The following is a 15945-nucleotide window of genomic DNA, read 5'->3' as shown; positions in this document are numbered from 1 at the left end:
GTGAAGTAAGGTCTCAGAGCTTGGATGTGTCATTATGTCCCAGCAGTCCGAGCAGTGCTTGGCGTAGAACAGAAGTGCTTGAAAACAGTGATAGGGTGAGTAGGTGGATAGGTGGAGGAACAGCCAGATGGATGGATGGGTGGGCCCAGAGGACCTCATCAAACCAAGTCTCAGGAGTCCTTATTTGGCAGGATTAGTTTATGAAGGAGCTCTGAGTTTTCCAACTCTGAATCTTTATACTGTTTGAATTTTCCATTATTTTCAAGACCCTCAAAATTTCTCTTTTTCAACCAGAGAACTGATAGAAGTTGGGTGTGAGGATAAAACCCTGGCCTTCAAAATGAATGGCTACATATCCAATGCAAATTACTCGGTGAAGAAGTGCATCTTCTTACTCTTCATCAACCGTAAGTGAGAAAGAACCATGCGGGGAAGTCTGTCCACAGGGAAGTTTGTGGGACCGTGGAAAAATTCTGAATCCACAGGCTTGATTCCACACAGGGCACCCTCAGGCTGAAGTGTGGTTTGACTAGGAAGCCTTCATAATTTCTAGGCTAAGTCTACTCAGCCCTCTGAAATATGCTCATTGCTGGGGGGCCACTGGCAGAGTGTGGTTGTTGCCTCTGGGAGAGGGCATCACAGACCCTTGTGAGCCTGAACAGCTTCCTTCCCTGCTGGCCTCAGAGCCTTCCAAGCAGGCCCCAGGCAGATGTTTCTTCTCATATTAGATCAAGAGTCAGCTGTTTGAATTGCCCAGCAGGACACAGGGAGGGGGTCCCTTGGGTATAGGCGGTGTCATTAGTAAAGAAATGGAATGTTAAGCCCCTTGGGATTCTTCTTTTTAAAGAAAGAGTTATTTATGATATAATGAACAGTACTAGAAATCAGGGAGGAAATTAACTAAAGGAATTTGGATTTTTGTCAGATTCCTCTCTGGTCTTTATCTCTCTGCAGGCATATTGTTTACATGATTGCTGCTTGTTGAGTAAATACTATTTTGCCTTCTGTTTCTTTTTACTTAATTGCTTATAGTATCGTTTAGAAAGAGTGTGACAGGGAGCCACAATGGGTCTGATTTCGTTTTAATTTTCCAGCCAGAAATGCATCATGCATCTTGCCATTTGTCCAGTACTTACATTTTCATCATATAAATCCATTACCTTTGTTGTTCAAAGCACTTCGTAATTATTTTATAGTTTTTTGGCTTGCTGTTGAAAATGGTAGATTCCCCTGTTGCATTTATAGTGACAGCCAGCCAGAAGTGTCCCAGGTTATCCTTTTTTACAGCTGTTTCCAGCCCATATAGAAACAGGGAAGAGGGAGTTAATATTTTATAGACACATCCTGTTAAACTGATGTATATTATATTAGTAGGGTTTTTTAACTACCTCGTTAAGAGGGACTTAAGCCTCATCTCTAATAAAGCTGGCTTTAATCAAGGCTCAGAGATGTTTTTCCCTTGTTTTTCTAACCTTGAAGAATACCGCTTTGTGACACATGTGTTGGCGATAGAATAAGTGAGCAGAAATCAGTGTAAGTGCTGCATGCAGAGCCCTTGTGTGTGCTGCTGGCGAGCTCCTTACCCCACGGGCTCAGCATCAGCATTCTCGAGTCTGCTCACTGCACCAAGTTCCCAGCAGCACGGAGACCAGACTCTGGAGTGTGTCATCTGGCTCTCTCCATGGCGTGCGCTCTCGCTCAGGTGGTGGGAAAAGGAACACTCCTTCGGTGTGTCTCCAGCCCAGAAATCACTGTAGAGGGGCTCTGGCTGTCCCCTTGTCAGGTGCCCACACCTGCTCCAGGCCTGTGTGCTTCGGGCATGTGTCACCAAGCACAGCACCCTTGTTGTGGGGGACCCACGGAGGAGCTAAAACCATGGGGCATATACCCTTGGCTACACCAACCAACCCCGGAGAACAGACCACCGGCAGGTCATCTGTCCAGGGAGAAGGGAGGGCTCAATTTTCTGAAAACAGATTTTCCTCTGATTTTTGTCTTATCTCCCCCAGCTTTGAGTGTTTTCCCATCCCCTTAGCCCTGTCCCGTTCCTAAGTTACCTTAAATATGAAGTGCCTGGAAAACGCTTTCCTTTTTTTCTTCTTTTTGAAGATTTTATTTATTTATTTGACAGAGAGAGAGTGTGTACAAGTATGGGGAGCAGGAGACAGAGGGAGAGGGAGAAGCAGGCTTCCCACCAAGCAGGGAGCCCAATGCAGGACTCGATCCCAGAACCCTAGGATCATGACCTGAACCAAAGGCAGACGCCCAACTGAGCCACCCAGGAGCCTCTGGAAAACTCTTTCTTACTCTCATTGCTCAGCTGGGATACCCCGCTGTTGGACCCACCCCCACCCTGGGCAGAGTTAGTTGCTCCATCCTCCCACCATTCAGCACACACATCTCTGGGGTGCTTACCAGAGCTGGAACTGGAGTGCGTGTAGTCACCGGCGTATTGTCCCCCAGCCTATGGCATATGTGATAGGCAGCCAGGGTGTATGTGCTGCATGAAAAGTCTGAGCTGACGGTGTGTTGCCCACCGTGCCCTGCAAGGGCAAAGGTAGTCCTCCCGGGCTGACTGAGGGCAGGGAAGCAGGGAGGCAGAACTTAGTGTGCTCCCGTGTTCCTGTGACTGGGCTGAGAGGAGAGAGCCCAAAGCCCAGAGCCAGATGCTCATGGATAGCGACATGTTAACAGAGACCTCTCTTTCCTAGGGTCTGCTATGGTCTTGCTCCAGAAGTGTTTCTGCTGAGTGATTTCAGGCATGGTATGAATGTGCGCCTGTTACCTCTCCCTTCAGGACAGTTTTGAGCTGGTTACTTTCCTTCTATTTTCTAGATCGTCTGGTAGAGTCAACTTCTTTAAGAAAAGCCATTGAAACAGTGTATGCCGCATATTTGCCCAAAAACACACACCCATTCCTGTACCTCAGGTAAGGCTGCACAGGACTCCTCAGCCAAGACTCAGAGACCCACAAGGAAAGAATTCTGTCCAGCTGTCCTCTTTGAAAGAGATGGACTTGCTCATAGCTCCAGTAGAGTGAATCCCATCACCACTGGCAGAAGGATGTTCTGTCCTTTCTCGCAGGTGAAGGGCACAGTTTCCCTTCACTTACTCACTCATGCAGCAGTCTCCCTGAGGGCCTCCCATGTACCAGCCACCTTGCTGGTGAAACAACGGTGAATAACAGCTCTTGCCCCTGAACCAGCCAGAAGCTGCCCCCTTCCCTGGCAGAGAAGCCCCTTGCCCCTCCACCGTCCCTCCATCGCCCCCTCCTGCCACAGATTCACCATGTGGTCATGGAGCAGGCAGTGAAGGGTGAATGTGGAGCTGAGGCAGTCAGGTGATGGCTGGCACGGCCTCTAGGCTGACTTTTACATTACATTTTGATGATAGAACCTTCTCTCACGTGTATTCTTATTTTGATCCTTATAACACTGAAAGTAAGTAGAGAACAGGTTCATGGTTACAGATGAGAAAACCCATCCAGAGGGGTTAAGTAGCTTACCCCAGGTCACGCAGTAAGAAATTCCACTAGATCTGGAATGATGGTAATAGCTGACATGGAATAAACTTGCCAGGTACGCACAGTGTGCTTTGCATGAATTTAAGCCCCACCACATGCTTTATCCACATTATAGAGGGGGAGACTGAAGCAAAGGAAGATGATGTCACTGACCCCAGGCTGCACAGCTTCAGAATCCAGGTCGCTCAGACTTGACCCTGAAGTTTTGACCGCTGTGTCTTTTGAACCCCCGCAAGCCTGCTGGTGAGAATTGTTTTCCCTGTTCCCCACCACCCAACATAGTTGTTTGCTTTTCTTCCTGCCAGTTTAGAGATCAGCCCCCAGAACGTGGACGTCAACGTGCACCCCACAAAGCACGAAGTTCACTTCCTGCATGAGGACAGCATACTGGAGCGGGTGCAGCAGCACATTGAGAGTAAGCTCCTGGGCTCCAACTCCTCCAGAATGTACTTCACCCAGGTGAGGGCGCTGTCCGTCCAGCTCTGGCTCTGGTGCTTTCGCCTTCACCTAAAAATGTGGCCCGTCAGATTCAAGAGCCCAGAGTTCTGCTTGTTGGTTTAGGACTGACTTTCCAAGGATTACCTGAAAGTTTTCCTTTAGTACTATCTCCTTTTTTGAAGCTAACCGTGAAATCATCTTGTTATCCCTGGGTCTGGAGTCAGGAGGCTTGCGGTCTCACTCTGCCTCCATCTAGGACCATAGACTGGCTTCTCAGGAAAACAAGCTGTCTGAAACAGAATAGGGCACCTCTTCCGTGCATCTCTCTTCGCTGGGGATGTTCAGGAGGAGGCTGAGCCCACATTCACAGGGCAGAGGGAGGCAGCGGGACAGTGGGAGGAGCAGGGCCTTGCGTGTCAGACAGGCCTGGGTTACCACCATGTGACCCACCTTCCCCGGTCTCCATGTCTTCCTCAGTGAGGGCTGAAGTGGTCATCCTCACCTCTGAGGGTGGGGACAAGCAGGAGGCAGAAGTGTTTGATGCAGGGCCTGCCACCATCCACCTTATCAGAATTACCCAGGTTCTAAGTGCTTATGATTCTAAGCTACTCCCAGCTCTCCAGGGCCTCACCTTGCCCATCTGTAAAATAAATGGGCAGATAATGCGATCTGCAGGGTCCCATCCCAGTTCTGACATGACGTGATTCTCAGCAGCACATGGTGCAGGTGTGCTCAGAAGCATACCAGATCCCAGAACTGTGGAGAAGGAAACATCCCCCCTTCCCCCAGCCTCTTTCCCTCTTGAAAACAAAAGCTGGCGGGGGCGGGGGTGGCACGTAGGTGGGTACCTGGGTGGCTCAGTTGGTTAAGCATCTGACTCTGGATTTCAGCTCAGGTCATGGTCTCAAGGTTGTGGGGTTGAGCCCCGCATCAGGTTCTACACTGGGCCTGAAGCCTGCTGGAGATTCTCTCTCTCTGTCTCCCCCTGCCCCTCCTCCTCCCTTAAAAAAAAAAGGAAGAAGAAGAAAAGAAATGGAAGCACTGGGTCCTGCAAGCAGAGAGTGGGCTTCTGGGAGCCTACTTTAAAAAGAAAACTTTTTAAGTTCACGAGGCAGTTTATGCTTCCCCCAGGAACCTTCACAGAAAGCCCCTCGCTGGGAGTGGCATGGGCACGAAGCAGTGAGAGTGGATGCCCTAGGGGCAGCCCTGCCACCTCTGGAGCCCGGGCAGAGGCTGGGCAGTGAGTGCACGCGGGTCGCTGCTGAAGCCACTTGTATGTGGCAGGTGGGCAGAAGGAAGTGCTCTCTGGGAGCCAGCCCTCAGTCTTCTGCTAGTTTTGCTGGGCCCCTGGTACCACAGGAGGCTCGAGTCAGCAGAGGTGATGGGTGCACAGACCCGTGCAGTGCCGGTGGTTGAGATGAGGACACAGGTGCTGTAGGGCTGGTGGGCCCGGCTCTCAGAGCAGTGTGTGATACCCAGGAAGTGCTCAGTCACTGGGAGTTCGGTTCCTATCTGTTGCTGCTCCTCGTCCTCTGCCTCCCCGCAGATGTGCACTGAGACCCCCCGCTGTGGGCGAGCCCCTGTTGGGTGCCTGCCTTCACGGAGGCGCTCCTGGTCCCCTGGGGAATACATCCCATGAGAGAGAGGGAAAGAGGGACCTGGGGGGATCAGGAGAAGGCTCCTATCCTGGACTTAGGCAATCAAGAAAGAAAGGGAAGGGATGCGGAGGCTGGGACCCCAGGGCTGAGTACGAATGAGATGGGCAAAGGGAACAAGGCATGAAGAGTGTTTCTGGCAGAGGAAGCAGTGAGGAGAAGGCCTGTGGGGTGAGGGGGACAGGAAGACGTGTGCTTGAGGGTCTGAAAGTTCCATGTGGTGGGTCCGGTGTTTACCCTGGCTGCCCTCAGGATCACCGGGGAAACAGAAAGCACCCTTGCCTGGGCCTTCTGCAAACCAAGAAATCAGTCTCAGTTGGGGGGGATGGGGGGTGGCATCAGTAGTTTTAGAGTTTTCCCAGGTGCTTTCATGTGCATCTGGGGGGAGGCCTGTGTGTGGGCCCTGGGGGGGAGCTGGCCCTGGAGAGAGGAGGCTGCAGGGGTCCCAGCCCCAATGACACTTCTGTCAGCATGTTAAGGAGTTTACACTTTGGCGTGACAGGAATCCACAAGATCCAGTGTGCCCTTTATGAAGAATCCTGTGGTCACAGTGGGGCAAGGATGGCCGAGGCGTATGGTGGAGGCCCCAAAGCTATCTAGGAGAAACAGGGACGGGTCTGGGCAGAGGAGGTAACTCTACTCACAGACCGTTAAAGATCTGGAACTGCCCGGACCTGGAAAAGGTGTGGCTGGTGGGGAGCGGGGCTGGGGCGGGGTGGGGGGACAGGCTGAAAGTATGAGGTGAAAACGAGGAGCACATTGTCTGGGCCAGAGTGGTTATCCCTTGCTCTGCCCTAATTGAGATCGAAAGAAAGAGCTTTGCCAGAGGTCCTGGAGTGCCGTACTGGGGAAAGAACTTCTTGCCTTCCTCCTTGTCTTATTTTGCACAAGTCAGATTCATCTAGTTAGCTTACATTGTCTTTCCCCATAGAATTCTGCATAGTCCTGACCCGTGTGTCTTCAGAAGGAAAATGGGTTTCTGGATCAGGCGCTCCCCTCCCGCCCCCCACCCTAGTCGGTGTAGTGGCACAGACCTTGGAGCATTGCTTTGGGTGGCGGGGTCCAAACTCAGAGCTGTCCCCACTCCTCTGGGGGCATCAGAATACCTTCTTTCCCACTCCCCAGCTGTGCTTGCACCACACAGCCCAGGGCCTATGGCACAAGCCCTGGTTTGCGGTGAAGCCATTTAGTATGGAAATCGGGAAGCCCAGGGCCTCCTGGGGTTTGTTGCTACTCCGTCCTGTTGGACAAGGTGTTTCACTTTTCTGGACTTTAAAATGACTATCTGCAAAGTAGTTCTGTTAGTTTCTGCTCCTGTGGCTATGGCACAGGTAAATGAAGCAAATACAGTTGACCTGTACATACTGCAGGGCTTGGGGCACTGACCCTCTGGACAGTCAAAAATCTGAACTCTACAAAACTTTGACGTCTATTAGCCTACGGTTGATCAGAAGCCTTACCGATAACATAAACAGTTGACTAACATGTATTTTGTGAATGTGTTATATACTGCATTTTTATAATAAAGTAATCTAGGAAAAACTGTTGACTAAGAAAATCATAAGGAAGAGAAAATACATTTACAGTGCTGTATTATCAAAATTCTGCATGTAAGTGGACCCACAGCATTCAAATCTGCTTTGTTCAAGGGTCAACTATATTCACTTCATTTGCCTGTGTACACTGGAAGGATTTTACATTTTCCACAAAGGGAGGTTTCTCCTTTTTGAGCAGTTTTGCTACTCTGTTTAACTTTTTATTATTTAGCTCATTATTGAATATTTCTAAGTACACATGAAAATAGATATTACACCAATAATCCATGTACCTGTCACCCAGCTTCAACAACCATCATCATTTTGCCATATTTGTTTTCTCTTTCCCTTTCTCACTTGGTGGTAGGGAAAAGAGTGGTGGTTTTTTAGTTTATTTTTGTTTTTTACTTTTTTTTAAATTTAAATCCAATTATCCAACATACGATGCATCATTCATTTTTTGATGTAATGATCATTGATTCATTAGTTGCATAGAACACCCAGTGCTCATCACATCCCGTGCCCCCCTTAATTCCATCACGTTACCCCATCCCCCCTCCCACTTCCCTTTCCGCAACCCTTGGTTTGTTTCCCAGAGTCCATGGTCTCTCATGGTTTGTCTCCCTCTCTGATTTCTTCCCATTCAGTTTTCCTTCCCTTCTCTTGTGGTCCTCTGCACTATTCCTTACAGTCCACATATGAGTGAAACCATGTGATAATTGCCTTTCTCTGATCAATTCATTTCACTGAGCATAATCTCCATCCATGTTGATGTAAATGGTAGGTATTCATCCTTTCTGATGGCTGAGTAATATTCCATTGTGTATATGAACCACATCTTCTTTATCCATTCATCTGTTGAAGGGCATCTCAGCTCCTTCCACAGTTTGGTTGTTATAGACGTTGCTGCTATGAACATTGGGATGCATGTGCCCCATTTTTTCACTGCATATGTATCTTTGGGGTAGATACCCAGTAGTGTAGTTGCTGGATCTTAGGGAAGTTATCTTTTTAACTTCTTTTTTTTTTTTAAAGATTTTATTTATTTATTTGACAGATAGAGATCACAAGTAGACAGAGAAGCAGGCAGAGAGAGGAGGAAGCAGGCTCCCTGCTGAGCAGAGCCCGATGTGGGACTCGATCCCAGGACCCTGGGATCATGACCTGAGCCAAAGGCAGAGGCTTTAACCCACTGAGCCACCCAGGCGCCCCTCTTTTTAACTTTTTGAGGAACATCCATACTGGTTTTTGGAGTGGCTGTACCAGCTTGCATTCCCACCAACAGTGTAAGAGGGTTCCCCTTTCTCCGCATCCTCGCCAACATTTGTTGTTCCCTGTCTTCATTTTAGCCATTCTAATGGTGTGAAGTGGTATCTCCTTGTGGTTTTGATTTGTATTTCCCTGATGGCAAGTGATGTGAAGTATGCTTGCTTTTCAAAAGATTTATTTATTTTAGAGAGAGAGCGTGCACAAACGGGAGGAGCAGTGAGAGGGAGAGAGAATCTCAAGCAGACTCTACACTGAGCACGGAGCGGGATGGGGGCTCGATCCCACGAACCTGAGATCATGACCTGAGCTGAAGCCAAAAGTCAGATGCTTAACTGACTCAGCCACCCAGGCACCTGAAGGGAAGAGAATATTTTAAATTGCATTTCAGGCATTTACTTTTGTCCCTAGTATTTTATGCGTTTTAAAATATTTTTTCCTTATATAATTACAGTGTCTTTTTTTATACATAACAAAATTAATGATATTATCATTTAATATCTAGTCCATATTCAAATGTCCCAACTGTCCAAAAAAGATCCTTTTATAAAGTAGCTTCATTCAAGTATGTATTAGGTTAAGTTCCACTCCCCAAGTTTAGATGTTGTCTTTTAAATCTCTTTTAAATCTGTATTCTTTTTTGTTGTTCCTATTGGCTTATTCTGAAGGCTTCCTGTGGAAAAATGCACATTTCTGTTTGGCTGATTGTTTCTTCTTAGTATCATTTAACTTGTTCTAATCCTCCACATTTCCTGTAAACTGGGAATTCCTATGAACTGGTATGATTACGTTCAGATTTGTGAATGAGATTTCTGTGTGAGAATTCTTTTTTTTTTTTAAAGGTTTTATTTATTTATTTGACAGAGATCACAAGTAGGCAGAGAGGCAGGCAGAGAGAGAGGAGGAGGCAGGCTCCCTGCTGAGTGGAGAGCCCGATGTGGGGCTTGATCCCAGGACCTTGGGATTATTGCCCCGAGCCGAAGGCAGAGGCTTTAACCCACTGAGCCACCCAGGCGCCCCTGTGTGAGAATTCTTGATAGATGATGCCATGTACTTTCTGTCACACCCCAGCAGGAGGCGCATACTGACTTGTGTCATTTTGGTGATAAGGCTCATCTGTGGGTTTAGCTGGTAACAGCCTGTTTTCTTCATTGTCAAGTTCCCCAGGAATATTTAGCTTAATGGTTTCACCATTCATTGACGACCATTACCTGAATCAGTTATTTCACTAAGATTGCAAGATTATGATTTTCTGATTCTGTCATTTTTTCTGTTAATTCATTATAATTTTTCTGTATACAATAACTTTCCCTCATTTGTTAGAGCTTTTTGGTTATCCTGAAATACAGTTCACACTAGAAAGTAAGGGTAAATGCTGAGTTCTGTCACTTTACTTACCAGTTTGCAAAGGAATGTGTTTGTGTCCTAGCAATCTCCAGTGATGTTTAATGACTTTGTCCTCTCTGTCTTTCTCTTTCCCTCCCCATCTTTTTCTTTTTCTCTTAATATTTTATGATAGCTGTTAACAAAGCAATATAATTTAGTTAATTACAGTCATTTTTCTTTTGGATCCTCAAATTACCCCATCTTAGACCAACAAACCCCTTCAAACTGGTGCTCTTGTCCTTTTGACTCAATTCCATTAGTCTTTGATGGTTTCCTTGTTTCTGGCAAGAAAAGATGTTGTAGGCTCAATCTCTACTTTCCCAGCCCAGGCACTGGAATTGGCCATTTCTCCAAGGAACTCTGGTTTATTTTAGTGTGGATGGTATTTAGAGACTAAAATCTGGGGTCGGGGGTTCCTTATTCCTGGTGAGTGGTCACTGGCTTCAGGCCTTTCCAGTGGACAGAGTTAGGAAATGTGTATATCTAAAAACAGACAAAACAGTGGCTGCCACAAGCTGGTGGGGAGGGGAGAATGGTGAGTTACCGTTTCATAGGTACAAAGTTTCAGTTTGGGACATTGAAAAAGTTCTAGAGATAGATAGTGGTGATGGTTGTCTAATGATGTGATGTACTTAATGCCACAGAGCTGTATGCTTGAAAATGGTTAAGTGATAACTTTTATGTATATTTTACTTCAATAAAAAAATGAAATCCTCTTATGGCAGCAAAAAAAAAAAGACAAAAATATGAGAACTTTGCGCTAATATTCCCCATTTCAAAACAATTTTAAAATTATAAGGATTTTTCTGAATTTTTGTATTTTTACTGGTGTATCTTTTAAACTTCCAGTTTTGGTCAGTATTGCTTCTATATTAATACTTCGGTGATGATGATTAAACCTGGTTCTAGTTTCTTTCTCCAGTGTTGCTCCACTTTGCAATCTGGACTTTCTGTGCACTCCCCCCTCACCACCATTTAAAGATTTTATTTTCTTAACTATTCTCTACAATCAGTTTGGGGCTCAGACTTAACAACCCCAAGATTGAGAGTTGCTTGCTCTGCACACTGAGCCAGCCAGGCGCCCCTGGGACCTGGACTTACTGGTTTCATATTCTGAATTGTCCCACTGCTGCCTTCTTTTTTTTCTTCTTCCCAGATGGATTCTACTTTATTGAAACATATAGGAAGGGTTCAGCAAAAACGTAAAGTGAATCATATATCATATAAATGCCATTGAGCTTAAAAAATCACAGTGGCTAGGAATCTTATTTTAAAAAAATTTTTTAACCCATTACCTTCTTTTTTGACATAGACTTTACTACCAGGTCTTGCTGGCCCCTCTGGGGAGGTGGTTAAATCCACAACAGGTGTGACCCCCTCATCAGCTTCTGGAAGTGGCGACAAGGTCTATGCCCACCAGATGGTCCGCACAGATTCACGGGAACAGAAGCTTGATGCCTTTCTGCAACCCATGAGCAAGGCTCTATCCAGTCAGCCTCAGGCCATTGTTCCAGAAGACAGGACCGATGCTTCCAGTGGCAGGCCTGGACAGCAAGATGAGGAAATGCTTGAACTCCCAGAGCCTGCTCAAGCGTCTGCCACAAATCAGGGCACAGAGGGAGATGCAACAGAGGGGACTTCAGAAATGTCAGAGAAGAGAGGTCCCCCTTCCAGCCCGGGCAACCCCAGGTATGGACTTGGGGAGGAGTGCAGCCTGCCTCTGCTTTTCTTTCCTGAAACCACCTCTGGCTTGACTTGGCATGAACCACCTGCTGCTTCTCTCTGCCTGACCTGCCCTGCCTCCAGTGGGACATTGCTCTGCCTTATGCGCCCTCTGCCTTTGACCATGGCTTGAGAGTCCCCCACTTAGTGGCCTTTGAGATATCTTAAAAGTCCATGGTTCCAAGTGTGAGTTAAACACACATCAGGAAAAAAGTAAGATTTATCTTTTATTTTTAGTAGAGGATTTTGATAATGCCTCAATAGCAGAGGTGGCTAGAGAGAATCCTAAAATATCCAGAGGATTCTCCCTCATCCCACTCAAAGCTGCTTCCACTCCTCTCAGAAACAACACGTTTTCTTGGTTCAACTTATGAAGGCCCTGAGGCCCAAGGGCTGGCCATGAGAGTGGAAGAAGGTGGATGGCAGCAGTGCCTGTCCTTTCCCTGCCTTCCCCCGGACACGCTCCACAGGCTATCAGGGGCCCGGCGCTGAGCCAGGGAGCCCAGGCTGATGCTCCTTCCCCAGCAGGCTTGGGGTGAAAGCGCTCGCCCAGGGCTTCGCTTCTGCATGGCAGCTGGCCCCCAAAACCCCAGGGCTGAGTGGCCATCGGGTTTTGGATGAGTTACTTGACTCCGGTTTGGTCATCACCAAGTCAGTCTAGCAAGATGACGTGTAGGGTTGTCTCCAGGGAATCCTCAAGGGTGCTACAACCTGTGAGGGAGCCCAGTCTGTGTCAGATGCTTCACGTACATGATCTCATTTCATGCAGGGCAGGGTTACATGTCTCTTTGTCACCAGGGGAGGTAACACCACTAGCTCTTCACCATATAGCAGTCGAAAGAAATCTCTGACACCAGAAATGAGATTGTATCACTCCTCAGCTGAAAACCAGTGCTTCCTCCTTGCACTTGGGTATACCTGCCGTGCCCCCCCTTTAGCCCCCCACTTTCCCTCTCCTGTAGGGTGCTCATCCACACTGCGTTGTGGCTGGCCTGAACTGCCTGAGCTCCCCCACTTTGTTCTCCCTGTGCTCAGGGCCTGGGAAGACTGCCTCACACATCCCCTCTTTCCAGAGGCCCTCTCACTGCCCCTTCAAGCTGTTACCTTGTTTATTTTCTTCTTAGCATTTTCTGCTGCTTCAAATGATCCTTCTTCTGTGGCTTTCTGACTCCCCAGCTGGAAAGTAAGCATGGCGGTGGCCAGCACTTTGTCTGTCTGGTGCGTGGTCACGTGCAGCTGGCACTGTAACTGATGGAGGACTGAACGAGCAGGACATGGTGGGCGTACATGTGCAGGGCCCTGCAGCTGCACAGGGCAGGTGACTCCAGAGTCCTGCTGTGCACAGGGGCTGGCTGCTGGGGCCTCAGGGTCATCCGATCTGTGGGGTGCCAGAGAACAGACTGATCTTACTAGTCTGCTGCCCGCACAAGTACCCCACCCCAGATGTGCAGAGCCAGCACAAGATGCTGCTCCCCTTTCCAAAATGCAATACACAAAATTTGGCTGACTTAAAACCAGTTTTCAAGGGTAGTCATGATCTGCGGCTCCCTCATTGCAGAAAGAGGCCCCGGGAAAGCTCTGATGTGGAAATGGCGGAAGATGATTCCCGAAAGGAAATGACAGCAGCGTGTACCCCTCGGCGGAGGATCATCAACCTCACCAGTGTGCTGAGCCTCCAGGAAGAAATTAACGCACGGGGACATGAGAGTACGTAAGTGCCAACGTCTTTTGGGGCCTATGGGCCAGAACTGCTAAGGTCAAGTTTTAGCAAATGCAGAAAGTGTTGATGGTAGGGTGGCTCCTCCGGCATGCCAAGCACACCTCCCTTCCCTCACCTGCAGCAGCAGCTGTTGAAAGACCATTTTCAACTGGGAGGGAAGGGGAAAAAGTATTCTCTGGTTCTAATTATAATTGATCGATATTCTCACTGAACCCTAACAGCCAGAGTAAAAGAGTCATCTACATAATCTTGAGTTTGTTTCTTAGCTGAAAGTGCTATGATACAAGATTCTAATCTGTGGCCTGAGTGGGGCACAGGGCCCCGAGTGGATATCCTGGCACTACCACTTCCGCTGTGTGACCTTGGATTTGTGACTTAATGCTGGCTGTGCCTCATTTCTTCCTCATCTCTAAAATGGGATTAATTTTACCCTTGAAAATGATTGTGCTGATTAGAGATAAAACACAAAACACTTGTTTACAGAGTGAGGAGGCAGTAGATATTTTTATATGCCGAAGACAAAGCCATAAATCAATATCACTTTCCTCAGAAAGAGCTTTTCAGAATACTTGCATATAGAGCTCCGCGTTGGTCCCTGTCACTTCAAAACCAGCTAACATGGTTTTAGGAATTAAAGGGAGTTAGTCGTGGCCCCAGCTGAGCAGGGATTGAGGAGTAAGTAGAACAGTGGCTTGGCCCAAAGAGCCATCCGCACCAGAGGAGTCAGACAGTCATGCTCCAAGTGTAGCCGGCGCAGCTTCAGGCTCCAGACAGCAGCTCTGCACTTGAGTCTACACGGTTTAGTCACGGCCTTTCCACGTTTCAGCTCTAACACATTTCCTGATTAAAATAGTTATGTTCCAGCACCGTGTCTTGAACTACAACAACCTAGATTAGCCTATAAAGTCCTGAGCAGCCACGGAGCAGGTTAGCACTTTTCACACTAATCCTCCACCTTCTTTTTTTTTTTTTTTTTTTAAGATTTTATAGAGAGAGAGAGAGTGTGTGTGCGCAAGCTGGGAGAGGGGCGATGGGTGAGGGAGACGACAACTCTCCACTGAGCAGGGAGCCCAGTGCGGGGCTCCATGTGGGGCTCCATGTGGGGCTCTGTCCCAGCACCCAGAGACCGTGACCTGAGCCGAAGGCAGGTGCTTAACCAACCGTGAGCCTCCCAGGCGCCCCAATCTGTTACGACTCAGTGGCTGGCCCCTTACAGTTTTCTCTGTCCCAATCACCCCTTGTTTGAACGAATTTAGGAAGGCCTCAGTTTGCCTTTCCTTGTTCCTTCTCTCTTTTCTCGGCACTCTGGGCCTTTGTCCGCACGTGGGCAAAGCTGTAGGTATCTCTACGTGGGAGGAGTAAAAGCTTTCTGTAACTGAGGTCTTGCCAGTCGTAGAAGTAGCTGCCAGTTGGCCTCTGATTTTGGTTTCCACAAAGATTTGGTCCAGTTGGTCTTTACTTCCGTTTATTGGCTTTCAAGCTGGGAGCTTTTAAAAGCATTTGAAACAATGTAAATGAGGTGGGCTATTCCTTGATTTATTTAGCAGGCTTGTTCACGGTAGTTTCAGTTCACAGTCTCCCTCAGATTTGGAATTTACTGAGTCTTCCTTAAGGGTTTGTATCCCTTATGTAAAACAGGCTACTTAGAGTTTGGAGAAATTTCTCTCTAGTTGTGCACTATTTCCAGTGCAGTGTCAAGCACACCTGCGTCAGGTTGGATCAGCGTCCATTGCTGAGGCCCAGGTGATGACTCTAAATGTTCCCAAACTGTGTGTTTGTACACGTTGTCCCATTTAATTCTAGAATTGCCTTGTGAGGGAGGCAGGGCAGCTCTGTTACCTGTTTTGAAGTTGAGGACATAGAGTGGAAGATGGAGAGGATGGGAGAGGACAGATGAGTTGGAACATCCCAGCAATCAGAAACAGGCCCGGGACACATGTCGCCAAAGGCAGGTGGTGACTGGCACGGCTTGCACACGAGGTGGCTGGCCCAGGATTCAGGCTAAACAAACTGGCTGCCTGCGTGGGCAGGTGCCCCTTGGGATAGGATCCCCGCCCCGAGGCTGGTGTTTTAGACGTGCCGGTATCGGGTCTCACAGAAGGCATAGTGTCTGTGACATGGGAACAGAGTGAGCAAGACGGGCTGTGCGGCAGCTCCTGCCAGCTACCCCATTCCCTCCCTAGTGGGACTTTGTTCACTGTTTTGGGGCCTGGCCTGTGGCACAATAGCACTGCTGGAGGCTTCACTGGGCCCTTGTGCTGAGCATCTGAGAGCGATCGTGTGCTTCGGAAGCCCAGGCCTCCATGTCAGTGGGCTGGGGCTCCTGCCCGCTGCCATGTACCCCATGTCCGTGGCCCCAGGTGGAGGAGGCTGCTTGTCTTCCGAGTGAAGGCTGTGCAGGGAGTGCCCTGAGGCCCCGATTTGGTGAGGTGGGCCACTTGCCTTAACATACCAACAGCCCAGCTGCTCCCCACAGGGGCTCACTGTGCCCCCAGCCCAGGAGAGAAGTAAGGGAAGCTCTTCTGGTACCAAAGGTCCTTGTCGTGCTTGTTTCTGTGACTTCGATCAGTGTGTTGTCCGTGCAGGGATCGTTTCTGGCACTGCGTCGCCCTCGCTGTCCGCAGAGGGCCTGGCAGGTGGACTCAGCAGGTATATTTGCTGAGGCAGTGTGTACATGACTGAGAGGAGTCACCTGGGAGG

General features: G+C 48.4%; 1 protein-coding gene across 3 annotated transcripts in view; it reads left to right on the top strand.

Annotated features, from left to right (window-relative positions):
• The window catches only part of MLH1 (mutL homolog 1), a 49508-nt gene that overhangs the window by 14639 nt on the left and 18924 nt on the right, over nucleotides 1–15945 (top strand). For all 3 annotated transcript variants that reach the window (XM_080807364.1, XM_080807365.1, XM_080807366.1), the window contains exons 9-13: nucleotides 295–407; nucleotides 2836–2929; nucleotides 3829–3982; nucleotides 11116–11492; nucleotides 13084–13232. In XM_080807364.1, the coding sequence (XP_080663490.1) occupies nucleotides 295–407; nucleotides 2836–2929; nucleotides 3829–3982; nucleotides 11116–11492; nucleotides 13084–13232 (887 nt within the window). The remainder of the gene's footprint in view (nucleotides 1–294; nucleotides 408–2835; nucleotides 2930–3828; nucleotides 3983–11115; nucleotides 11493–13083; nucleotides 13233–15945) is intronic.

Source organism: Martes martes (genome assembly GCF_963455335.1).
Source record: "Martes martes genome assembly, chromosome: 1".
Classification (NCBI taxonomy): Eukaryota; Metazoa; Chordata; class Mammalia; order Carnivora; family Mustelidae; genus Martes; species Martes martes.
Note: the sequence above shows the minus strand (reverse complement) of the source record. Positions and strands in the feature narration are given on the sequence as shown.